This window comes from Canis aureus, chromosome 2, assembly GCF_053574225.1.
Source record: "Canis aureus isolate CA01 chromosome 2, VMU_Caureus_v.1.0, whole genome shotgun sequence".
Classification (NCBI taxonomy): domain Eukaryota; kingdom Metazoa; phylum Chordata; class Mammalia; order Carnivora; family Canidae; genus Canis; species Canis aureus.
The window spans coordinates 18,605,859-18,632,010 of record NC_135612.1 but is presented as its reverse complement, the minus strand read 5'-3'; the positions used below and the strand labels follow the sequence as shown (position 1 = coordinate 18,632,010).

The 26,152-nt window shown below is 35.3% G+C and overlaps 1 protein-coding gene across 1 annotated transcript in view; it reads left to right on the top strand.

Moving 5' to 3' along the window:
* The window catches only part of ADGRV1 (adhesion G protein-coupled receptor V1), a 521,868-nt gene that overhangs the window by 95,563 nt on the left and 400,153 nt on the right, over positions 1–26,152 (top strand). The window contains exons 25-36 of the mRNA XM_077865031.1: positions 27–156; positions 2,229–2,309; positions 3,700–3,839; positions 5,378–5,987; positions 9,172–9,387; positions 11,263–11,478; positions 12,184–12,428; positions 13,623–13,804; positions 14,617–15,428; positions 17,905–18,114; positions 24,533–24,663; positions 25,695–25,794. Coding sequence (XP_077721157.1) covers positions 27–156; positions 2,229–2,309; positions 3,700–3,839; positions 5,378–5,987; positions 9,172–9,387; positions 11,263–11,478; positions 12,184–12,428; positions 13,623–13,804; positions 14,617–15,428; positions 17,905–18,114; positions 24,533–24,663; positions 25,695–25,794 — 3,073 coding nt within the window. The remainder of the gene's footprint in view (positions 1–26; positions 157–2,228; positions 2,310–3,699; positions 3,840–5,377; positions 5,988–9,171; positions 9,388–11,262; positions 11,479–12,183; positions 12,429–13,622; positions 13,805–14,616; positions 15,429–17,904; positions 18,115–24,532; positions 24,664–25,694; positions 25,795–26,152) is intronic.

Sequence of the window (26,152 nt, the reverse complement as noted above, 5' to 3'; positions counted from 1 at the left end):
GGATAAATCTTTTATTTGTATTTCAGAGTGTTGCTGGAACCTTAGAATTTCAACCAGGAGAAAGATATAAGTACATTTCTGTTAATATCACTGATAATTCTGTCCCTGAATTGGAAAAATCTTTTAAAGTTGAGTTACTGAACTTGGAGGGAGGAGGTAAGCTGATGACTCAAAAGTATTAAATATTTGCTTGTCTGTATGGAAAATTTCCCCAAATTTCCCTTCCCTGTGTTCCCAAAACCCCAGGTGAAAGCAAAGGAGGTCAAGCCAGGGAATAGATTAAAAAGCGGCCACAGCTTGGATGACTGCATAAAGCAGTAAAAATATGCTGGATGGTGTGTTTGGAGGGTGACATGTAAAAATACCATCTTTGTTTGCCCTCCAGAGACAAGTGCATCCCCAAATCATATTTTTGTGAAATGACTTCATTAATTAGAGGTCACTATAAAACATTTGAAAAGTTGTTGTTTGTATCACTTGTAGTTAATAATACTTAATGTGATGGAGAAAACGTTAATGATCATTATTGTGTGATAAGGAACATTAAGTATTCTTTAGAAGTAATATTTCTGATCATAGTGATACTTGGTATTTTATGTGGAAACTTCTTCCTGTATCTCTAGATTATACATTGTTAGGTATTGTGCATGAGTACTCACTTGAAAACCTATCTTGCAGCCTCTTAGTAAACAATAGTGACAGAGAATTTCATTTTTCCCTCAGTGAGTTGGGCTTGGAGTAAAGGAATCTAGACACTGGCTTCTATTCCCCAAGTCATAGCTAGGGACTAAGAAATGCAGTATTGTTAGGAGCTAAATTCACCTGAGGGTTAAGGAAAAAACTGTTATTTCATATTGTTTTGTCTTTAAAACCAACTCTACATAACATAGACATCTGCTGGGTGTTTTATGTTATTCAGAGTGCATCGGTGTTGAACTTTACCCTCTCTTATGACTTGTAGATAATATGGGGGATGCACTGGATATTCTCTAAAACTCATTTTGCCTCTTAGTCCTCTAAGGTTATTTCAGATTTGGGGGGCCATAATGTTTGGTGTATCCCAGTCTGGCTGATGGGAAGAGTAGAAGAGCAGAGCAGATCTTAAACTCGTATGTCAATCAAGGATACTGTAGAAGCACATAGACATGGATGTGGACTTGCTTCTCTTACTCCTCTTCTCTTCCACCATTGTCATTGTTACACTTCCTGTCTTCTTTTTAAACTGTTAGTAAAGAGTAAAGTAATGGGTAGGGTATAAGATGTATTGGAAGTGAAGGTAGAAGCACTTTCTCTTTGTCTTAGTCCTTATATGTTGCCAAGTGCTTTATTTTTTACATTATTTATTTGGTCTTTAGAATAGTCCTGTTAAAGGCAGCACATTTTTTTTAGGTGAGAAAACTGAGGTACCAAGAGTTTTAATGACCTGTTGGAGGTTTTACAGTGGGTATTTCTCACAGCCAGCCTGAAACAGATTGTTGTAGACTGCTTATCTAGGGTTCTTTCTACCATGTCAGTAGCAAAAGGGTGATCAACTCTGAGAATGGTAAATAAAGTGGGAATTTGAACCTTTGGCTGGAGGGAAATGTTAGACACATTTCCCTAATTTTGAGTTGATTGAGGTGAGTGGTAAGGTGACTCTGTTATAGTCATAATCATAGAGGCCTAACCATGTGATTATACACAACCACAAATATTTTTTAAATGTTTAAAATGTTAAAAACAATTTACATTGCTTTAAGTATGTGATTTAAAAAGACGGTTGGGCAGCCCGGGTGACTCAGTGGTTTAGTGCCACCCTCAGACAAGGACATGATCCTAGAGACCTGGGATCCAGTCCCACATCAGGCTCCCTGCATGGAGCCTGCTTCTCCCTCTGCTTGTGCCTCTGCCTCTCTGTCTGTTTCTCAAATAAATAAAAATCTTAAAAAAAAAAGTCAGTTGGTTAAGTTGGCAGAAATGGGAAATACCAATTACAAATTACTTGGAGTATTTCCTAATGCTATGGATGACTTTTCAATAAATTGGTAGCTTGACTAATGTTATACTTTTACATTATAAAATAGTGTTATACTTTTACCACTTAAAAATATATTTTCTATGGAAGAATGCATGTCATAGGGTGACTATTACTACATTTTCATCTTTTCTGGATATGTTTTAAGAGCTCTCCATTTTCTCATTGTGTTGATGTGTATTGTGTGGGTGTGTCTCTGTGTCTTCTTGTGAAGTGACTGAATTCTTTAGGGTTGATGGCAGTGGTAGTGGTGACGGGGACATGGAATTCTTCCTTCCAACTATTCACAAGCATGGTAAGCAGCTCTTCCAAGGCCCTTTACTAGTCTACATTTTATTTTAACTCTTCTTTTTAGAGACAACAATACTAACCAATTATTTATACCTACTGTGTGCAGGTTCTTTACATATTTTATCTCAGTAACCATAACAGCAACTTTATATTTACTCTGTGTTATAGTTACCTACCTAGAAAGTGATCAAGCCAGAATCAAGTCCTTGCCTGCCTCCAAAGCCCAGATTTCCCTTAGTATGAACCCAATAGAGTTTCTTGATTCCAACTATAATAGAAATTTTGCTTGAATATCAGTCATAAAATGATTTTTGAAAAATATTTTACATAGCTTTGAATACCTGAAAAGAGAGAAATAGAACATTTATATTTTTATGTTAAATGTATCATGCTTATTGTATTTACAGAAAGAACCAGCAGTCTTTACATGTAGCATTTAATCAAAACAGGAAAAAAGAAATTAAAAAGGCAGTAAATGGAGAGAATAAGTTGTCAGTGAGTGGGAGGGAATACTCAAAAGAGAATGCATTTGATTCATATGCAAGCATGATTCAGCTTTTTACCTCAAATACTTTTTTTTTTGTATTGGGAGAACAAAAATGCATAGAATACTTATTTCTGGAGGGAGAACTTTTTCTAATCCTCAAATGTTCCTTTTTCACAATTTCAGGTTTTATATTTTAAGGTTAGAACTCATGTTCCCACTCTTCTCATTCCTAACTTTCATCAGTGCCTCATGTAACTACTGTATTTAATTACTGTGTTACTTTTGGAATTGTTCATTTTCTGTCTGTATATATTAATACAACATAATAGTTGAATATACTTCTTAGGAAAAAAATTCAGTATTTCTGTAGGTATTGGCACTTCTTTAGTTACAAGACTGTTACAAGAGTGTTTGGGCGCCAGGAGAGGTAGATCTATAATATCATAATATGATAATAAAATAGACCTAGAACTCATGCACATTTAGAAACCAAGAATCTGTTCAGTCAGATTGATAAAAATCATAAGGAAACTGTTTCATGAAGGTAAGAGTCATTTTGGCTCCTGTTCTTCTGAGGTCAGCAAAGGTCGTGGGAGACTTTCCTCATATACTCTGTGTGGAAGAATGTTCTCTTTCATAGAGCAGAAAAAGAAAAACAAGTTTTTCTTATTCATCTCCAAGTGCTTATACAGCACTTGTACATCATGGTGGTGCCAAAATAGAGAAAGGTCATAAAAGCATGAATATGTGTGGCAACCATTTGTGTCTGCCTTTCTTTCTAAAACAAATTAGAATGTACTCAATGAATGGTAAAACTCTTTTCAAAAAGTTGTTCCTTGGCTTTTCCTTTGGTTTGTAAATTACTTATTAACATTTTCTTGCTATTTGTTGGAACTTATTCATGCAGCCAGTCTAGGAGTGGCTTCACAAATACTAGTGACAATTGCAGCCTCTGACCATGCTCATGGTATATTTGAATTTAGCCCTGAGTCACTCTTTGTCAGTGGAACTGAACCAGAAGATGGGTACAGCACTGTTATATTAAATGTGAGTACATTTTTTCTTCCAGTCTTAGACACTTTCTGTTCTTTTAAAACTTTTATTGTATTATGAAGGTGTCCTTTATGTTTTTTTTTTTTTCCTTTTTAGGTAGAGGGGAATGATCCTAGTGGAACACACAATACAGATCGATAATTGAATAGTAATTTGACATTTGTCTTTGTATGTAGTTTTGTATATAAGTTTGTCTTATGATTTTGAGGACTCCTGACTCTTTAAGGAATATAGTAGAGCATACAAGTATTAATTTATATAGATTTTGTATTAATTCACTTAGGCTGTGGAAACAAATGTCTCCTAAAGCTCACTGGCTTAATATAACAAAGATTTGTTTTTCTACCGATGGTGTTTTTGGAGCCTAACTTGACAGTCACCAGTTATTGAGGCATCAAGGATCACAGAGGTAGCACCTCAGCAGGTGCTTCTGTCTTCACGGAGGGGGAAAGTGTGGATGTGGAGAACTGCATATGGCTCTTAGAGTTTCTTTCTGGAAGTGATTCATAACATTTCCACATTTTCACTTAGTCACATGGTCAAAAGTCACATGGCCATGCCTAGTGTTAATGGGTAGAAAAATGCAATCCTATCTCATCTCTCACCCAAAAGGAAATAAAATCCAAAACATTTGTGAACAGCAGTTCATAATGACAACTCTATATGATGTGTGTGTGTGTGTGTGTGTGTGTGTGTGTGTACTTCCTCCTCTGCTTTGTTCAGTTAGGAATTAAGTTGAATTCAATTGTTAAACAACTGGGAGGAGCTAGAAGCTTGCTCAGCCTCCTCAGATTTTGTATAAATAATGAAGAAAGATTACTCAATGGCAGATTTTCAATAAGTTGTTGTGGAGTAATTTGAACAATCTTAGAAAGGATAACTAATTATTCAAAAAAAGAAAAAAAGAAATAAGGGAAAAAGATTAAGTTTTCTAAAATCCCTATCTTGACTGTTATTTTAAGTTAACATTTGTATTTAAAGCTATTTTTATTCCCCTTAATATATTATTGGCAAAAGTATTGCTGAAGTATATTTTAGCGAACTTTAGGAGAAATATGTTTTTTGGTGAGTTTTTCATATTATATTGAAGATAAAAGAAAATATAATTTGTTTTCAAAAATGAGTTTCATGGCTAACTTTTTAGAAAATATCACTCATTTATTACTTACAATGAAGTATATACCATCTTTGTAGTAAAAGCAAAAATTTTCATGAGTATGCTTACATATGATAATTACATTTGCTTCATTACTAATTTATGATTGCAGAAAACATACTGCTGTAGTTTAGTTAGTAGCTAAAAATGTTCAATCAATTTGTAGCTTTGTGCAATAATCACTTTTTAAGTACTCTGAGGGTCCTCAAAGATGGGTAGTACTTGGCCTTGCCTCCAAGAATCTTATATACTTGAGAAAAACTAGTAGAAAATAAAATAAAAATTTAATATCTTGCTATCATTCTATATTTACAAACCTCTAAATCAGTGATTTTAATCTCTCTTTTAATACATTTTGCTATTAAATATTTTATAGATTATAAGAAGCCATGGAGCTCTGTCTCAAGTGACTTTGTTTTGGAGCATAGGCTCTGATCCTGATGGCGATCTTGCCTTCACCTCTGGCAACGTCACATTTGAGATTGGGCAGACGAGTGCCAACATCACATTGGAAATACTTCCAGATGAAGATCCAGAACTGGATAAGGCGTTCTCTGTGTCAATCCTCAGTGTCTCCAGTGGTTCCTTGGGAGTTCATACTAATGCCACGTTAACAGTTTTGGCTAGTGACGATCCTTGTGGGATCTTCATCTTTTCTGAGAAAAATAGACCTATCAAAGTTGAGGAAGCAATGCAAAATATCACGCTGTCAGTGATAAGGTTAAAAGGCCTCATGGGGAAAGTCATAGTCACATACACAACGCTGGATGATATGGAAAAACCGCCTTATTTTCCACCTAGTATAGCCAGAGCAACTCAAGGAAGAGACTATATACCAGCTTCTGGATTTGCTCTTTTCAGAGCCAATCAGAGTGAGGCAACCATAACTATTTCAATTTTGGATGATGATGAACCAGAAAGATCAGAGTCTGTGTTTATTGAACTACTGAACTCTACTTTAATAGAGAAAGTACAGAATCGCCCAAGTAAGTAACCATTAGTGTGTTATTATTATTATTGGAGGTAAGAATCCTAAAAAAATAAATCAAGAATTGGTATAGTAGAAAATTATATAAAAATAGTAAGCTCCAGTTTTGAAAGTATTGCCTTACAGAAGTTTATAAGACAAATGGAAGTGGGACACCTGAAAACATACGATTATTTTTAAGAGCCCCTTATGTTCCCAAACTAAGTTGTTAAAAGCTGCTGGGTAATCCGGTGCAACTGACATCTAGTACTATTGTATTATATATTATAGCTTCCAAATCATTCTAGAGTCAATCTGGGGGTTCCAGGGACAGTCCTGGTAGCAAGATCCTGAGTCTCTTTCACCTTGATCCAGTCTGAAAGATTCCTTCACCCATAGAGCCTCTTTGGCAATGAGCATATGGATACAGCAACTGCATGAGGGAAGGGGGACAGAAGTGTGTAGCAGTAAGAAATCCTGTACATTTGTGGGTCACTAAAAGTTAAGAAGGCACTGGTTGGCAATAGGAATGGGGAGTGACCTATGTTAGGCAGATGATGTGGTGCGGCAACTTCTTTGGAAAAGTAGCAGCCACTTCCCCTGGGGTTGTGGCTCAGTGGCTTTTAGAGTTAGGTGTCTACAGGTAGAGAGCAGACCTTATGCTTGCAGAGCTGAAAGCAGTTATTGTGTTATACCTTGTTCATTAGTCACATCTCTCTAAGAGGACATATACCTTTAGAAAGTTGTTTTTAAACAAAGGCAAGGATCTAGATCTCCTGGAATAAGAGAAAAAGCAGATGAAGAAATATTAGTGATATTAATTCGATATCAGTTTAACATCAGTTTTAGGACAATATTTATAAGAAGACAAACAAAACATTCTAAAGGAAACTGGAATTACATATTCTAAAAGTAAGATTCCAAGAGCTACATGTTGACTGTTGACTGTGTTTTGCCATATAGACTAAGGTTTCTCGTAAACAAATTTCTTCACCTTACTGTCATACCTTTATGGATATACTATATAGTGAGCAACATTCTTGTCCACAATGTAGGTAATTGCAGATCAGTATTATGGAAGGAAATTTACTTTATAGGACAACTATTAACATTAAATATTCAGGTTATAGTCAAGGTTAAAATTCTCACACAATATCCATCCTTTTTTTCCTTAACAAGATTTAGGATCAGTTCTAATAGCAAATAAATTGTAATAAAATCTAGTGACTAGTCTTACTAAGTAAGAATTATAAATAAATAAACAAAAGGATTATAAAGTAAAGCCTGGTTTCAAAGAACTCACAGTTTATTGAGCGAGATAAAAATAAAACCAGAAGGGAGTATCAAATATAGCAGTGGCTAGGAGCTATGTGTGTTGGTGTAAGATAACTTATCTTCCAATATATTGTAATAAACTATTGGACATAAACTTTTTCAGCCCCAGTTTCCTTATCTTTTATACCAAAATACATTGGGGCTTGAGTACAATAATGTATATGAAAATTTATGCAGTATCTGGCACATGGTAAACATTCAGTAAATATTAACAGTTATTGTTAATAACAAGGTATGCAGGATATCAGTGTGCTATGGGATAGGTGAGACAATTGACATGTAATTTATACTTGTTATGTCCCTGGAACCAGGTAGCATATTTGGGGCAATTCACAATAGGCATAAGATAGATGTGAAATAATTAAAGAATAATTAAATGCAAATCTGTGTGATGTTGACTACAGTGTAATAGGCAAAATCAGTGTAGGACCTGATAGGGTCTCTGTTACTGTACTCTGAGTATAATCATTAACTTGGAGGAGAGCACTGTGAGAAGACTGGTGATCAGCACCTGGGTAAGCGCAGAGCACAGTATGAACAGTTTGAATAATTGAAGGTATACGTGGCTTGATGAGGAATTGTATATAGGGAGCAAGGGATTACATAAACCCTCACAGGATGCCTCTTGATGTGTCTAGCAGGCACTGGCATGATACCTTATGTGACTTCTTCACCGTCTATGTGCCTCTGATTACTCATCGGTGAAATGTGGACAGTGTTACCTGCCCCATAGAGGTGGCGTAGGGATTAAATGACTTGACACAAGAGAAGTGCTTAGAACAATGCCTGGCAAATTCTTTTGTAATTTAGTTGTATTTAATTATATTGGTTTATAGTTTTTTATTTTCACTATGATATAATTTAGCATGGTCTGTGGGTTTCTATCACTGAAATTAAATGGTGTTACTGTTTTTAGATTGTCCGAAAATGTTACATTTTATTATCACATATTTCCAAATAATACAGTTGTTAGAGATACTCTAAATATCAACTCAAAATTGTTTACTGCTATTAAGTTTGTTGATGGTTCTTCATTTGTGTTAAGAGGTCATTTTTTACGTTGTTTTGGCAAGGGTGGTAGTTGGAATTGAACCTAGAAGATAATTTAGAGAGAGTTTGTAGAAGGTCCTAAATGCCTTCAAAACAAGTTTTGCTGTCTCCAAAATCAGTGGAAAGTGAGAAGAGAGCCTTGAAAGTATTGAGCACACTTTATTGTACCAGCATTGGGGTAGCACTGAGGCTGACTTTGCACTCTGCATTCTGCACTCTTAACTAAGATGGGACAAAAAGGAATGGGTTTGTGAGCAAGGACAGGGAAACAGAGAGGCAGTAATCTAATTACAGTATGATGATTTGCAGCTGGTCTTTGAGGGCACGAAGCTTAATGACTTTCCTACTCAGTTTTGCAACTGAAATGCTGTTTTTTAAAATTTTTATGTCATGCTGGTAACTAATTAGAAGAGCACAGTCCTGTAGGTACTGTTATTATCTGTTGTAATATTATGTAAAGTGATGATTGACTGGAACTCCATAAACTGTGAGTTTTGACACATTTCCAATGCTTATTAAAATATTCCTGTAAGATAACTATTCCTTTGCTAACAATTCTGTAATAAAAATCTCTCTAAAATGTAAAGCTACAAGAGAGCAGGGACTTTGTTTCATTGATTTTTGTTAACCCAGTGTCTAGATTAGTGCTGGTACATAGTAGTCAGTACATATCTTTTTTTTTTTTTTTTAATATATAAATAGTAGAGAGAAACAACAAATGAGGCTCCCATTTGCTGATGGAATCTTGCTGAGGTTTTCTGATGACTTTTGGCCATCGGGTAGAATTTTGATATACTAGCCTTTCTTCTGTCTTTCAGTTCCAAATTCTCCACGTCTTGGGCCTAAGGTAGAAACTATTGCTCATCTAATCATCATCGCCAATGATAATGCATTTGGAACTCTTCAGCTATCAGCACCAATTGTTCGAGTGGCAGAAAATCATGTTGGACCCATTATCAACGTGACTAGAGCAGGAGGAGCATTTGCAGATGTTTCTGTGAAGTTTAAAGCTGTGCCAATAACTGCAGTTGCAGGTAAGAAAAGACCTCCAAGGAGCAGTGAAGTGGTTTAGAGGGAAATTATATCCTTAATTAACCAAAGCCACTTACAGATGTAGTTAGAAAAATCAACCAGAAAAAATAATTCTCTTGCATCTTTTTAAAGGCATAAAAATAAATCTTTTGTCTTGTATTTATGACACAGATTTTATAGAATTTTTTTAAAAGATTTATTTATTTATTTATGACAGACAGAGAGAGAGAGAGAGAGGCAGAGACACAGAAGGAGGGAGAAGCAGGCTCCATCCTGGGAGCCTGATGCGGGACTCGATCCCTGGACTCCAGAATCGCGCCCTGGGCCAAAGGCAGGCGCTAAACGGCTGAGCCACCCAGGGATTCCCAGATTCTGTAGAATTTTAAAAAAAAATGTTAGCAAAACTGTATATGAATTTTAAAGTTAAAATGACCATAGTGCCAGGTGGAGTGCCAGGTGGCTCAGTCAGTTAAGCATCTGCCTTTGGCTCAGGTCATGATCCCAGGGTCCTGGGGTAGAGTCTCCCACACACCCCCACCTCCCAAGCATTGGGCTTCCTGCTCAGTGGGGAGTCTACTTCTCCCTTCCCCTCTGGTCCCCCACCCCACTTGTGCCCCTGCTCTCTCTCTCTCTTTCAAATAAATAAATAAAATCTTAAAAAAAAGGTTAAAATGACCAAAATTTGCACAAACCAATGAAAAGGAAACTAGGGAAAGTATTGTTAGGCTTTCTCTGTGTGTACTTTTTAGTTATTTGAAAGGGATTCATGTGTAAATGATCCTGAGGAATGCAGGATAAAATGTGCAGCCACATGGTTGCAGTGCTTGGCAACAGTCTTGTCTCTCAACCCATTTATCTTGCTTGTTTATTTATTTATAAAGAATGTGGAAGAGGCAATGGCTAGCATTAACTATTCTCTGTAAGCAAAATGATTTCATTGCCAAATGCAAACATGAGGAGACTGCCTTTTTTGTTGGTGCAGTTAGAGCATCTAGAGGGAGATCTGCCCCGAGAGATTCAATTAGAATCTTTCTAGCATGCATTTAAAGGAACATGAGTGTGAATGGATAGGATAGCATGTTCCATTCTTTGAAATAAATCATCTGGATATGATGTTTGCTTGAAAAGACAATAAACCAGTCTCACCTAGTCCCTACATGGGCTGTGTGTGTGTGTGTACTTGTGTGCATGCGGAATGGGTAGCCTAGAGGAATGCCTGATTGTCCAACAGTAGGGATGAATCGATGTTCTAGAAAATTAGCCCTTAGACTTCATACGAAGGCTCTCTGCTTTCCCTTCCCAGCGTTTGACCAGAAGCAAAGCCACTGCCAATCTGAGCAGTATGCAGTAGCAGCTTTTAATCCAATTTTTAGGAAAACCCATAGTTTCCAGCTATAACATTGATGATGCGGACATGCCTATGTCTGTGCAACAGTACAACTTATCTTTTTAGTGAGGTCAGAATTCTCGTTCTGTTCTTTGTTTTAAAAGTATTGTGAGTATTTTGTTTCTCTTTGTAGATAAGAGGTTATCTTGTGGTAACAGATGACGCAATGTATCTTTGTCTCAGGTCATATCTGTATCATATCTATATCATCTGTGTCTGTTATGACAAGTAGAAATTATGTACCTGACTTTCTAAAAATAAAGGATAGCCTTGAACACCCTCTGGAGGTTGTTTTCATTATTTTATGATCTCAGATCTATTTTTTTCTGGGAAGAGAGGTAAAATCTTTTTGTTTACGATATAGTCAATATCCTCAAAAAAGCTTTACAAGTGTATCTGTGGAATTTGATATAGTATTCCACTCATGTATGGCATGTTTAACGATCATATTTGGGAATAAGTCTCGGCATTTTGCTTTTTATTTTTATAGGTGAAGATTATAGCATAGCTTCATCAGATGTGGTCTTGCTAGAAGGGGAAACCAGCAAAGCTGTGCCAATATATATCATTAATGACATCTACCCTGAACTAGAAGAATCATTTCTTGTGCAGTTGCTGAATGAAACAACAGGAGGAGCCAAACTAGGGGCATTAACAGAGGCGATCATCATTATTGAGGCCTCTGATGACCCCTATGGATTATTTGGTAACCAAACTAGTTTGTGCCTTTGTTTTAACTTGTCAATATAGATCATGCATTTCTTTATTTTTAGGGACTTAGAATTAATTTGATTGTGTTCCCCTTTTTAACTGGGTGTTACTGACATATAGGGTATTTAAGCACCCGCCCTAGTAGTGGTTAGTGGTCATTAAAAAAAATAAATCAGCATCTTAGCATAAATACGGAAGGGACCAACTTTTAGGCTTGTAAGTCAGATCTGGCTTCTAGATGTGTTTTGTGGATCTTTGACAATTCTTTCAAAAATTAATTTGCATAAATTTACACAAAAATCTGGATTTCTGGGCTTTCTTGACTAGCAGGAAATCTGGCAGCATTGTGCCTCCCTTCCTGCATATCATCAGTCGTGAGAGCAAAATAGCAGTTGCCTCTGTGGACCAGCAGTTAGCCACAGAACTCACTAGACCCACTTCACTAATGACTGATACATGCCTGACCGCTGTGGGATTCTCAGTTTGTAACTTCTGCTTCTGTCATAATGAGTAATAATGTGGAAATTTTGGCAGGCCTGAACGATTAGTATCACAGCATGCTACTCTGACTTGAGGGGGTTTAGCTATTTATATTTAGACTGTGTAGGAGAAAAAACAATCAACTCTAGGCGATAATGGTTAGCTTTGTGTTGCCTCAGTTTCACTTTATATTTGAAATTAATTCTGTTCTGCCCTTCAGGTTTTCAGATTACTAAACTTATTGTAGAGGAACCTGAGTTTAACTCAGTGAAGGTAAACCTGCCAATAATTCGAAATTCTGGGACACTCGGCAATGTTACTGTTCAGTGGGTCGCCACCATTAATGGACAGCTTGCTACTGGTGACCTGCGAGTTGTCTCAGGTAATGTGACCTTTGCCCCTGGGGAAACCATTCAAACCTTGTTGTTAGAGGTCCTGGCTGACGACGTTCCGGAGATTGAAGAGGTGAGAGGAATGGCTAGTATAGAATGACACTGTAAATCATACCTTGTCTTATAGTGACTAGAACAGATAGCTGTTGTGGCATTTATAGAGAATGTCAAGTTAATTATTTCTGCAAGAATTTTCAAAATATGGTAGTGTAAAAGTGATTCTTACAGATAAACAAAAACAATATTCTACAAGGTCTTATATATATATCACAGTTCATTAATGTAAATTTTTTGTACAATGATGTATTTTTCCACTTTTTTGTTTAGTGATTAATATATCTTTTCATATAAACTCTTAATTTGTTTGTATCCAGAGTCCCTTTTAGCTTGAGTGTGAACCAGTCTTAATTAAGTTTAGATTTTGATTTTCTACTCATTTACTTATTTATTGTTTGATCATTTTGAATATTTCCTACATGACAAATACCAGCTAGACATATCTTCCTGATATTTATTTTTCATGATGAAGAAGCTAGGTGGCAAATAAAAATAGAGTCTCAATAGGAAAGTTGATTCATTACTAACATATATTAACTGAAGATAATTTTATATTATGAAATTCAAGTATTATTAAAGCCTAGGTCTCATTTACTTTTAATAGCATTTATTTTTAATAATACCAAGTTTTCATAGAGGTCCATAACATTTCTTTGGAATCCTAACTGTGTCATTTTTCAGTTTTGAAATATTAGATGTCAGTTAATACATATAAAACACTTCTCTTTCCTTTTCTCTGAATTTAGGCAGTGTTATGATATGATGGCTTTTGGTTTAAATTTTGTGAGAATTTCCATTTAAGACAATGTGGGAAATGAAACATAATAGATTAGCTACTTACGAAACATACATGCAGTATTTTCTCTAAATAAAAAAACGTATAGAATGGACATAAAAATGTATTATTGAAATGGTGACTATAAACAAGGATCTTAAAATTGATTCACAAATTATATAACTGAATATTAAGAAATTTAAATGGCCTGTTATGTATAATCGTGCTTTATTACTAAAAGCTGATAATGTATTATTCTGTTACATATTGGGTTTATAAATGTAATGGGGGGAATTCTTTTGAGTCCATTCATATTACATTATGTTTTGTTCTTGTCCTTGTATGAATTGTATTTTGATGATTCTCCACCTGCATCATTGTTATTTTAATTTCAGAACTGGGATTCTGTTAAGGAAATTTTCACTGTATTTTTAGGTTATCCAAGTGCAACTAACCGATGCCTCCGGTGGAGGTACTATCGGGTTAGATCGAGTGGCAAATATTGTAATTCCTGCCAATGATAATCCTTATGGTACAGTAGCCTTTGTTCAGTCGGTTTATCGTGTTCAAGAGCCTCTGGAGCGAAGTTCCTGTGCTAACATAACTGTTAGGCGAAGGTATATGAAATAATAGCTTGCATCTGTGGGGGGATGGGGATTGTGTGTGGTGGGAAATGACCTCTTGTGCAATTAAATAATTTAGGTTTGGTGGTGGTTATATAAAGTAAATTACTTTATAGGTTTGGTAATTTGTTAATTGAATTTTGCCTGTCAATATGAAAAGCCCAATATGTTTATCATACCTGTTATTAGTGAAATAGATAATAGATTATACATCACTGGGCTTTGTAACCACAGAAAGTTATTGCTCTAATCTATGATTTGTTTGAATTAGATCTTCAATACAACTAGCTTCCAAAGTAAAGAATATTCAGATGCTGCATGAAGTGGTTGGTTTTCAGTTTTGTTTTGTTTTTTTTCTGTGTGTGTGAGAGGCAGTGTAAAGTTCACTGAACTCCTTCAGAAATAGAGAATAAGGGGTCTTGGGAATTGGTGGCAAGTAATTGCATTTTCTTACAGTGCACTCATGCTATTATCATTATTTGTTTCAGTGCAATCTGGTAATGAAAATTCATTTTCTAATTCTGTTTGATAATTCTGAAACAAATAAGATTTGCATATCTTACAGAACCTCTTTATAGCTTGGTCAACAATAACGATTGTTTAATTGAAAATCGGCAAGATTCACTTACATGAGAAAATAAAATGTTGAAAGATAAATATATTTAAGGAACATGATTGTGTTTGTACTTTCACTTTACATACTTTAAAAAAAAGTGGAAACTGCAGTCCATATTTTCCTTTTCTATGTAATCCGCAGATTGCTTTGAGTGCTTAACCTGTCTTTTAATTGTTACTCCATGTTTTAGCGGAGGGCACTTTGGTCGGCTGTTGTTGTTCTACAGTACTTCTGATATTGATGTAGTGGCTCTTGCAGTCGAGGAAGGTCAAGATTTACTGTCCTACTATGAATCGCCAATTCAAGGGGTGCCTGACCCGCTGTGGAGAACTTGGGTGAATGTCTCGGCAATGAAGGAACCCCAGTATGCCTGTGCCACTGTATGTCTCAAAGAACATGCATGCTCAGCGTTTTCTTTTTTCAGTGCTTTTGAGGGCCCTCAATGTTTTTGGATGACATCATGGATCAGTCCAGTGGTTAATGACTCAGACTCCTGGACCTACAGGAAAAACATGACCAGGGTAGCGTCTCTGTTTAGTGGTCAGGCTGTGGCTGGGAGTGACTATGAGCCTGTGACAAGGCAATGGGCCATAATGCTGGAAGGTGATGAATTTGCAAATCTCACAGTTTCTATTCTTCCTGATGATTTCCCAGAGATGGATGAGAGTTTTCTAATTTCTCTCCTTGAAGTTCACCTCATGAACATCACAGCCAATTTTAAAAACCAACCAACCATAGGACAGCCAAATACTTCTACAGTTGTCATAGCACTAAATGGTGATGCCTTTGGAGTGTTTGTGATCTACAGTATCAGTCCCAATACCTCAGAAGATGGCTCGTATGTGGAAGTTCAGGAGCAGCCCCAAACCACAGTGGAGCTCATGATCCACAGAACGGGGGGCAGCTTAGGTCAGGTGACAGTTGAATGGCGTGTTGTTGGTGGAACTGCCACTGAAGGTTTAGATTTTATAGGTGCTGGAGATATTCTGACTTTTGCTGAAGGTAAGTGATGGTTCTAAACGGATTTCAGTTTCCCCTAGTAGAGTTGTCATAGTTAATTTTTCTGATAATGGCCATTCTTACTGTGTAGATTCTTGCTAATATATGTAAGTGCAACGTGGTTTAAACAAGAAGTTAGTTAGATTGTTAATGGTTGACCCATGACGTATGTAGGCTGATGGTATCTCTTTTAGTTTATTAAAAAGAGAAGGTTTTCAAGGAATGTATGGATTTTATTCCTTTATAGTACTAGCAGTGCTTATAAGTCAACAGAGGCAACTCTAAGGCAAATTCTAATTTTCTAAGGGAAATTGCCAGAGTTCATACTGTTTATCTTTAGAAATTATTTTCATTGAAGATTTATCCTGATTTGTCTAGTACATGTAAAAAGAGCTTCCCAGTTAATACTCATTTTCCTAGTTACCAGTACTTCTTGCACAGGATAATCTTCAATGAAAATAATTTGCATAATAAATAGTATGAACTTTGCATAAATAGCAAAGTAGCATAAATAGTATGAACTTTGATGATTTCTTTCATATTAAATTAAGCATAGGGATAGGTCAATTTATAATAATGTTCTTAGGCTTGGATGGGATAGCTATTGTAAATTTTTGTGAATAATATACTTAAAGATAACTTGGCCTAGAGATGACAATTAGGGTCAGATTCACTGATTCTTTTTCAGGAATGGCTGAATCATCTCATATTTGAAAGTTTGGAAATTTCATTTGTTCAAATAAACATCTTTGGGTGGAGAAAGTTATTTATTGTTTAAATCCTGATTTGGGCAATTATAGATTCCATATAGTTTTTAGCATAGTGTTTTTCTGATAAGAAAAATGTATACTCACTATATACAAAAAATGAAGGAAATAAGAGTATTCACGATTCCATGTCTTAGAGCAATTCATTGCATCTTTTTTTTGTTTGTTTGACTTTTTTGCGTATACTATTTTTGGAAACAGTAATTGGGGGTCATGATCATGATTCATATGTAGTATACTTTTTGAAATACCTAATAAGCATTGTGTTTAGAGTACATTTTAAAAATAGTATGTCACATTTCTATAATGGCTATTTCCTAGTAAATCATTTAGGTAATGATGGAATATGATCTGCTTGGTGGAGGTTGGGATAAAGGTTGGTATTTGGTAACATTTCTTCTTATTTCAAATAAAATAATGGAAATTTAATGAGAATGACTGGAGTTGAAAATTTGAAGTTAGATTTTTTTCAGTAGCTTTAGTAACTACAATGAAAGTTTTCATATGAAGTAATACCATTATACAAGTTAGTATTACCTTGAATTGTAACTTTAGCATCACACAAAATGGACTATTTTTAATAGCGAACCTAGATTCTTAGGTAATCTATAATCTTTTGATGCAGTCTTGATACTGTGAATTGATGAAATGCAGCAGGGTCACAAGAGAACATGCATTCATATCCCCTTTCTCCTTTTCCCTGCCTTTTCTCATTTCACTCTTTCATCATCTTTCCAGAAAGTGGCAAAGCAATAGGTGGAGGATAATAGGCTGAACTGCAGAAGCCATGTTGAGTTTAGGGGTGTTCACTGATGCTTTATATGCTAGTGGGGTCCTAGACCAAATTGAAAAGTAGATTGCTTGAGCCTTGTCACTGTCACTCATTTCTGAATTCCCTTTTTACCTCCTTCCTTCATTTACCCACATCCTGGAAACTGGTATTTGATGCTGTCATCTCGTTTTTCCAAAGATCTTATCTCATTCGGGCTGGTTCTTTCACTTGGAATTTGCCATCCCTTTCCTGTTTGCCATTTTGACCACCATTCTCTTAGTGTTCCTAATCTTTCAGGGAGGTATTGGCTTGATTACCTGAAGAAATAATGTGTGAATCCCATTATTCACAGTAATGCTAGAATGAGAGAGAGACTACATTCACCTAGGGAGAGATCTGTTTCTCAACAGAAGGTGCTTTAGAAGTACTTTTACTAGCTGGGCCATTGTTCTAGGCAAAAGACCAGGAATAAAACTGCGATTCTTTGAAATAAGTCTACCCTTTAGGGACGCGGGACGCCTGGGTGGCTTAGCGCTTGAGCGTCTGCCTTCGGCTCAGGGCATGATCCGGGCGTTGGAGCCCCGTATTGGGCTCCCTGCATGGAACCTGCTTCTCTCTTTGTCTCTGACTTCGCCTCTCTCTCAGTCTGTGTCTCTCATGAATAAATAAAATGTTTAAAAAATAATAATTTTACCCATTAAATTTTTCCATAATTCAAAATGTCCTTCTCTACAATCTGTTCATATTAATAAAATTTTACAGTGTTTTATATGTGAAGGAATATAGATTACCATACAACATTTGCTTACAGTTATACTGATATTGCTCATAATATTCATTTACATATTTTTTTGAAGTGGAAGTAATTTTTGGGTCTTTGTGGATTCTCTGTGTTGATGATTTTGTTACTTTGGTTTTTATTCTATTAATTTTTTTATAGGTGAAACCAAAAAGACCGCCATCTTAGCCATTTTAGATGATTCTGAGCCAGAGGATGATGAAAGCATCATCATTAGTTTGGTGTACACTGAAGGGGGAAGTAGAATTTTGCCCAGCTCTGACACTGTGAGAGTGAACATTCTGGCCAATGACAACGTGGCAGGAATTGTTAGCTTTCAGACGGCTTCCAGATCTGTCATAGGTCACGAAGGTGGGTTCCTTTTTTTGCTCAGCATATTCATTCTTTTTTCTATGGAGGTCATTTTTTGCTTACTCTTTTAAAGTTTCCAGTGTGTTGTGTTTGTTTGTTTGTTTTTTAATCCTTTCATTACTTTGTAGAGCTGTGTACGTTAGCATGCTTGGAGCTTAGCTGGGAAGGGGTCTGTTTAACTACTTAGGAGCCTTGCAGATTCTAGCTTGTTTCCCTCCACTGATGCAGTTTTAGGAGTTAGTCAAGCTAGGGAGGCTCAGCTTTCTCATTTGTTAAATGACAAGTATTACTTACTTCGTAGTGAGGATTACATGAGTTAATGAACACTTATCACAGTTCCTAATAAGTGTATATGTACTTAGTGGTAGTAATTGATATTAAACAGTGAAACACTGACTCCTTATCCAAAACAAATAGTAGGTTGTAATTAGAGAATATTTTAGCCTGGATTTTTGTATTGTTTTGATAGATTTTACAAGTGAAGTGCCAAACTAGAAAAAAATTAGAAAGTGTCAATTTTTTTCCTTAAGAAATAGAAATTTTCTTGAATCTTTACTTAATATTTTATGTCATATGTAGGATTTTGTATATATAGACTCGTTTTAGCTTCAAATATTTTAGCAGTGTAGATGACTGCTAAAGTCTTTGACTAAGTCTGTTTGAGATAAAACTGGTATTTATAGCCTGTGTTTCACTATAGTCTGTGTTTAGAAAAAAGAATAAATAGAGAAGAAATGACAAGAACATGTATCATGTATTTGGACTTCTATTTTACAGATGAGAAAACTGAGAGGCAGAGAGATTAGGTGACTTGACAATATCATATAGCTCGTTAGTTGCTGTGCTGGAAATGTAATATGTTTTAGTGTGCATTACTTCACTGTACTCCCAACTTGCGAGTTTAACTTACCAATGCAAATGTCTGAGCTCTTTTCCAACACTCTTTCCTTTTATTAGGGGCTTAGAATCTCATGCTGTCATAGCAGTAGCGAGTAAAAATGACTAACAGGTTGCTCTGAATCCATTCTAAAGACAGATCATCAACTCTCAAAAAATTATTTGTAATACAAATAAAAAGTCACTGCAGAAATTAATGTTAGTAATAACAACAATAATACTTACTGAGTGTTTTCTGTGTGCTGGACATTATTATACTTAATTTGAACAACAGTCCTATAAAGCGGGTATAATGGTATATACATCTCATTTTCCCACAAGGAGAGTGCATTTTTGAGAAATTAAGTAGTACAGTTATTCATAGTGTAACTTAACCCCAGAATTGTCTGAATCCAGAGCCCATATTATAAGAAAATTTGTGAGAAGAAACTTAATCTGCTGCAGAACTCAACTTTGCAGGAACTTCTGGTAAATATTTCAAGTGACTCTATCTCATGTTAGAGGTGGAAATTGGTTTTTTAGAGATAATAGTTGAACTCAGGAAAATTAATAAGGTGTTTGTGGTTAGAGGAATAAAAGCAAGGTGTCAAAGATGGAGCTGTATGGAACACAAGGCTAAGGTGTTAGGAAAGGAAAAAGACCTTTTTGGAGAGAGAGAAGGCTCTGCCAGAGGTGGGAAGAGACTAAGATAAGAGTGTGTTTTCATTAATTATCAGAAAGAAAATAATTACTGTGTCTCATGATACCATAGGCAACCAGTGAGATCAGATTACCAAATAGACTGGAGGAAATAGTGGTAACTCTAAGAGGATTTTAAAGGAGAATTTGGGGTGGGAAGCAGGTACCTAAGGATGTAGAGGCCTTTAAGCAGTGTTCCTCAAAGTAGGGGCCTCAAGTCAATGCCCATCCATAAAGTGTTTGCTACTGATTTGTGGAAAGAGAAGGTAAGAAGTTCAAATAAGCCTTTCTAGAAACTTATATCTTAATTTTGCTGATAATCAAAAGCATTATCTATGGACTTGTAATTTGTATATCAATATGTTTTTTTTTCAAAGAGTTTCCTCTTTGGGATCCCTGGGTGGCGCAGTGGTTTGGCGCCTGCCTTTGGCCCAGGGCGCGATCCTGGAGACCCGGGATCGAATCCCACATCGGGCTCCCGGTGCATGGAGCCTGCTTCTCCCTCTGCCTGTGTCTCTGCCTCTCTCTCTCTATCTGTGTGTGACTATCATAAATAAATAAAAATTAAAAAAAAAATAATTAAAAAAAAAAAAGAGTTTCCTCTTTGATTAGTAATTAAAATAAATGGCCATGGCCTAAATTGGTAAAAAATGTGCATTATCATATTACTCTTTGAGCATGAGTTTGGTACTAGAAAGAAAACACTGAGTTGCTTTTATTGCTTGCTTGTGTGCTCCCTAGATTTTTCATATTTTCTACATAAAAACTGAGGTGAATTTTTATTCCTTTCCTATGCCTTTATTCCCAAGTTTTTTCTAGAGTCTAAGTTAATTTTTTTAAAGCCACTGTATTGAACCTCAAGAATTCAGAATCTGTGCGTATTTTTTATGTTACCACAAGCTTGTATAGAGAAATGTGTATCAAGTGTATATGTTTACCAAAGTGAATTAATGAAAACTTAATGGTGATTCTTCAAGATAACTGCCTAACAAATAGTATTAAAAAATCATGCCTTGTGGTCTTAAACAATGTTAACACTGCTTTTGACCAAGTGTTGGAGTTTCATTTATGTGAATAGATTTAAAATGTGGACCATACTGAACTTCTGATTCTACAATAATACATTTTCAGTTCATAGGGAGAAATTGCTTTAGTGTTTAACAATGTACTGGATTCAGTAGAATTATGTTTCTCTTTTTCATGCTAAAGCAATTGGACAGATGCCCAGTAGTAAATATTACTTTCTTTCAAATGGAATGGGCAAATTTAAAAATATGGGACAATAGATTTTTACTGTGGTTGAAAACTATGTATACGTGTGCCCTTTATAAATCCATGTTAGGTGTTTCATTCAGTCATCCAGCTTGGCAGCATCGTAATCATCATGTCGTATTCAATGGATTTAAAAATTTACCTTTTTTTCAGAGACACTTTGAAATGTTTTTAGACAAAGATTGGAACAAGAAATGCAATTCTTTTTAAAAATATAGAACCTGCTATATTAGAAACACTCAATTTTTTCTTGGTTGTTTTTTTTTTTTTTTTAAAGATTTTATTTATTTATTCATGATAGTCACAGAGAGAGAGAGAGGGGCAGAGACACAGGCAGAGGGAGAAGCAGGCTCCATGCATCGGAAGCCCGACGTGGGATTCGATCCCGGGTCTCCAGGATCGCGCCCTGGGCCAAAGGCAGGCGCCAAACCGCTGCGCCACCCAGGGATCCCTCTTGGTTGTTTTTATTGATAGTTTGTGTCGTACAGTATTCATATCTCTATAGTTTAAGTCATCTTCTATTTATTGTAGAGGGCAATTAATTTGGATGGTCCATGTATATAGCATGTATACATATATCTGTTAAAATACATTTCCTCTGTTTTAATTTTCCATTATTATTACAGTGTAGTTGATGTTTATCTTTTAGAAAAACTCCTGGTTTGTTTTGGGAAATAAAAGTAGACAAAACACTCAGGGTTATTAAAATACATTTTATGTTTACATTTCATAATCTGCATTAGGTTAGGCCTAGATACTATGTGACAGATCCATTTTAGAGTTGAAAATATGTGTCACCAACTTTTGGTGGACTCTGGATTTTATATCAAGATGGACTTCTGGTAATGTCATCAGACTCTTCTGTGGGTACGGGCCCTATTTAGGCTTTCATCCTGGGCAAACACTCGAAGATAGCATAGCACACAAGAAAATGTTTATATGAAAATTATAACCTACTCTCTCTGGGACATTCTTTTGGTCCTTTCCTTTATATTTAAAAGACTAAGGATTTGTTTCTTAGCTTTCCTTTTTTTATGACTATTCTTTGACTCCTCATCTAGGTAGAGGGTAACTTTCTGGTAATTTTTCCCAGGAGACATTTTAATAGACCTGGTCCTGGGAGTCTGCTTTAACGAGGAAAGTCACAACCTCCATTTTGAATATTTGTTTGGAAAATTTGCACACTATTCATGATTTTTCATATGATTTGTAATAGACTCAGCTTACAAAATTGTATTCAAGGAATACTTTCTTTATCTTTTATTTGTGTGTGTGTGTGTGTGTGTGTGTGTGTGTGGACTGCTTCAAATTGTGTCTCTTGCAATATTTCCTTGCAAGTTACTTGCAAGGTAACTTGTTTAATTTTTAAAGGTGATGCTGACTAAGTGATATTAGACTATGAGGCTTTTTTATGTAGAATTTGTAGGAGAATTTTACTTTTTTTCTCTCCATAGCATTTCATTTTTTTTTTTGCCTTTTAATGGTATATTATTCCCAAATCTCCATGTAAAATCTTGCAATCCTTTTTTATTATTATGATTAATAGTTCCCCATCAACATGGATCTTTATTGACCTACATTTTGTTTTCTTGCCATTTGTGTTCATAATGCATTTTTAGCACTGGATCAAGCTTCTGTTATTTTCTTCTTGAAGTATTAAAGTTTTGTCACTTAAAAAAATCTGAAAAACCATGACTGTGTAAATATTTTTATTTGTGTCACCAGACCTCACTGTAGGTGAAAGTGCTTAATTACTCCAAAGCTCTCTTTGTGTCTCTCAGTAATAAACTCTTTGTTTAATACAAAGCTACCCTATGGGAAATTGTGCAAGGTGTACAATAGAGGAACTCTAGGATTTCATAGTAGTGTCTATATTTTGTTCATATGAATTATACAAGTACACAATTTTTCAATGATAACTGGCAATTATGGCTGATTGCACAGGCTTTCAGTAACTCTGAAACAATCTGATTCCTAACTAGCAGTCCCTATATGGTTTAAAAAAAATCCCAAGACATAGTCTACTAATATAATGGTGATTAATTTTTTTTTGTATTGAAACACTTAAAAATGTATACATTGAAGTGTTTGAGGAAGTGTGGTTTGGAAATCTTTCTGATCCTTTGCCTTGTTTTCTGTTCTCCCCAGATAATTCATTGCACTAACGTTATGTGTGCTTATATTTAGTATGAAGTTTTAGTGTGTTTTTTAGTAACTGAAATTAAAGATAATCTCTAAATTAATTAATCCATCATATTAGAAGAAGAAGTCTATTTTAGAAATATTTGTTCTTTTATTATCTTCAGAAATAAAAATTATAGTTTAAAAGATAGAAAAAGATGTTTATATTTTGTCATATTTCTCCTGTCCTTGTTTAAAAAATGTCAGAAGTGTTTGCTTATTTGTATAACTAAGTAATAGTGATATTTTCCATGAATATGCAGGGATTTTAACTATACATCTGTGCCACAAAATTTAAATAAGATGTGTTCTTTTAAAGCCCTCTAAACACCACTCATATCATTTCATAAAAGTAATTATTTTCTTAAAACTTCTTTTTAAAGATTTATTTATCTATTTATTTGAGAGAGATTGAGGGGAGGTGGTAGTGGGAGGGGGAGAGAGACCTAAGCAAACTTCATGCTGAATGCAGAGCTGGATGTGGGGCTCGATCCCATGACTCCAACATCCTGACCTGAACCAAAACCAAGAGTTGGTAGCCCAACCTACCCAGGTGCCCCAAAAGTAATTATTTTTTTAGTAATACAGTTCATTAGTGTACTTTGTTTTCATTATTGTATAAGACTTTTGAATTAAGTGCATTTTCAGCAAGCCATGTGGCCATCAGCAGTACTCCCTAGGAACTTACTTTCCACTTTCAGCAGTTTAAAAGAAATGATTGTCATGATTTTCAATGTGGGGATAAAAACCAGGAATGGAAACTATGAAGCATCTAAAATACCTCAATTATCCAGGAAGGAAAACTTTGGTGAAGTTACAGAGGCTGATGTACAAATTTGACATTTTCCTTTGTATTTCTTTTTATAAAACAAAATCATTGATGGTATATGTAAGTTACAATTTAAAGAAATGTGATTTTCAGGTATTTGCAAGCATTTTTATGCATGCACTGTGTAAAATCACATTGCATATCAGTGTAAGGAATTTGTGTCCTTTGGAGAAGTGAAGGAAGAATTTACTTGTGTTATTACTAGTTTTGACCATAAGGACTTTATTAATTTCTTTAAATTACAGAACATTTGTGTTCTGGTGCATGTTTTGGAGTGTATAAAAGTTTGTGTTCCCCATTTTAGCATGTGCTTTTGGTAACTTTTACGTATTGAACTTCTTGAAGTTCTATCTAAATGAAAATACTTAAACATGGGATCCCTGTGTTATTAATAAACAATAAGCATGTATGAAGCTTCTGGAAAATTTGAAACAGAACAGTCTTGTAATGTTTTTGGAAAAGGTGCCATAATAGTTGCATGTTTGGGATTTGGGTTTTGTTGAGTTCAGATGTTGCTTATTTTCTATTAAGCATTTATCAGTCTGTACATTTCATTTGCAGGAGAAATTTTGCAATTCCATGTGGTAAGAACACCTCCTGGTCGAGGAAATGTTTCTGTTAACTGGAAAATTATTGGGAAAAACCTAGAACTCAATTTTGCTAACTCTACTGGACAGCTCTTCTTTCCTGAGGTAATACCACAAAGAAAAGATTTAACACAAATTCGTAGAGAAGACAATGTATTTTGAAGGAAATGGGAAAACTCCGATTATGTAAAACAAAGTTTAACAGAAATTGACAGGGAGCTTGCTTAGAAACCTAGAGGAAAAAAAAAAACAGTACTCAAAGAGGTTCTAAGACTTACAACGTGGGTTTGTATTTTCCAGTGTACTTGGCAGATCTTCTTGAAGGCAACAACAAATGTCAGCTTTGCATTTGAGCCAGGCTTTCTTGCTGCTCCCCTGACCTCCCACCTTTGGTGTCCCCTGTGTCGTTCTAAACATGATGGACAGTGCATGTCTGCTTCTCTTAGTCCTCCCTGTCTTGGAACTCTATGTGCAAGATGATAGCAAATATAGCTCCAAAAACAAGTATCCTTTTATGTCCTGTTCACATTGTATTTTTGAGGTTCCATTTAGAAGCTCTCTGATAGTTTGAAAGAAGGTGATAGGAAATAACTTTATAAAAACATTTCTTGGATAGGAAATCAGCACCATTTAATTATAACTCTCTCATCTTCATCTCCTTCCCATACACACTTAGTATGAATTCTTGTTGGATTATACATTTAATTCTTTTTTTCCTCCTCATTTACACTCCCTTGATATTAAGCTAAATCCCATAACTTTCCGCCTTAAGTAACTACACTGGCCTCCTACTAGCTGCTTTTCCTCCAACACCGCCTTCTTTTTCATGCTTCCATTTTCCCTGTTCATCATTGCCATAGAAATCTCCCAACGTATTGCTTTGTCTTAAATTTTCAATATTGGGTGAGATCTACATTCACTAGCTCAGCATTCAAGATCCTCCACAATTAGCCCCTATCTAACTTATGCCTGATTTCCCATTCATCAGTAGTTTTTATTTATTTTATTTTTTAAGCCACAGAATGCTTCCTTAAATGAAAATATATTTGCATGCACAATTTATAAATCTAATCAAAGCAGGAGATATTTTGTGTTCAGTGCCAATAGGGGGGTGAATTTCTTTCTGTTCAACATAGGGGTCCTTGAATAAAACAGTCTTTGTGCATTTGTTGGATGACAACGTACCTGAGGAGAAAGAAGTATACCAAGTCATTCTATATGATGTCAGCACACAAGGTAATTCAAAATTCAGTTTGATCTTTTTTTCAGGTATAGCTGTTCTTTTTAGAAAAAAATAATACTTGCCATCTCTATCTTTAACAACTAGATGTATACTAATTAAAAAGTATTACTTTATTTTTTAAAAAGTATTACTTTAAATATTATCTATCCCATAAAAATGTTAGGTCTAAAAAAAAAAAATGAGCTCCAAATGCGAACACTTCTCTTTGTGGACTCAGGAAAAACCTCTAAAGATTTTGCTAAGTATTTTCTTACAGAATAAAATAGATTTCCAAAGGAAGAATTTTTCTGTGATTCATTTTTATTAGCAGACCAATTTGGATTTGGACCAATTATATAGGTAATTCAAAAC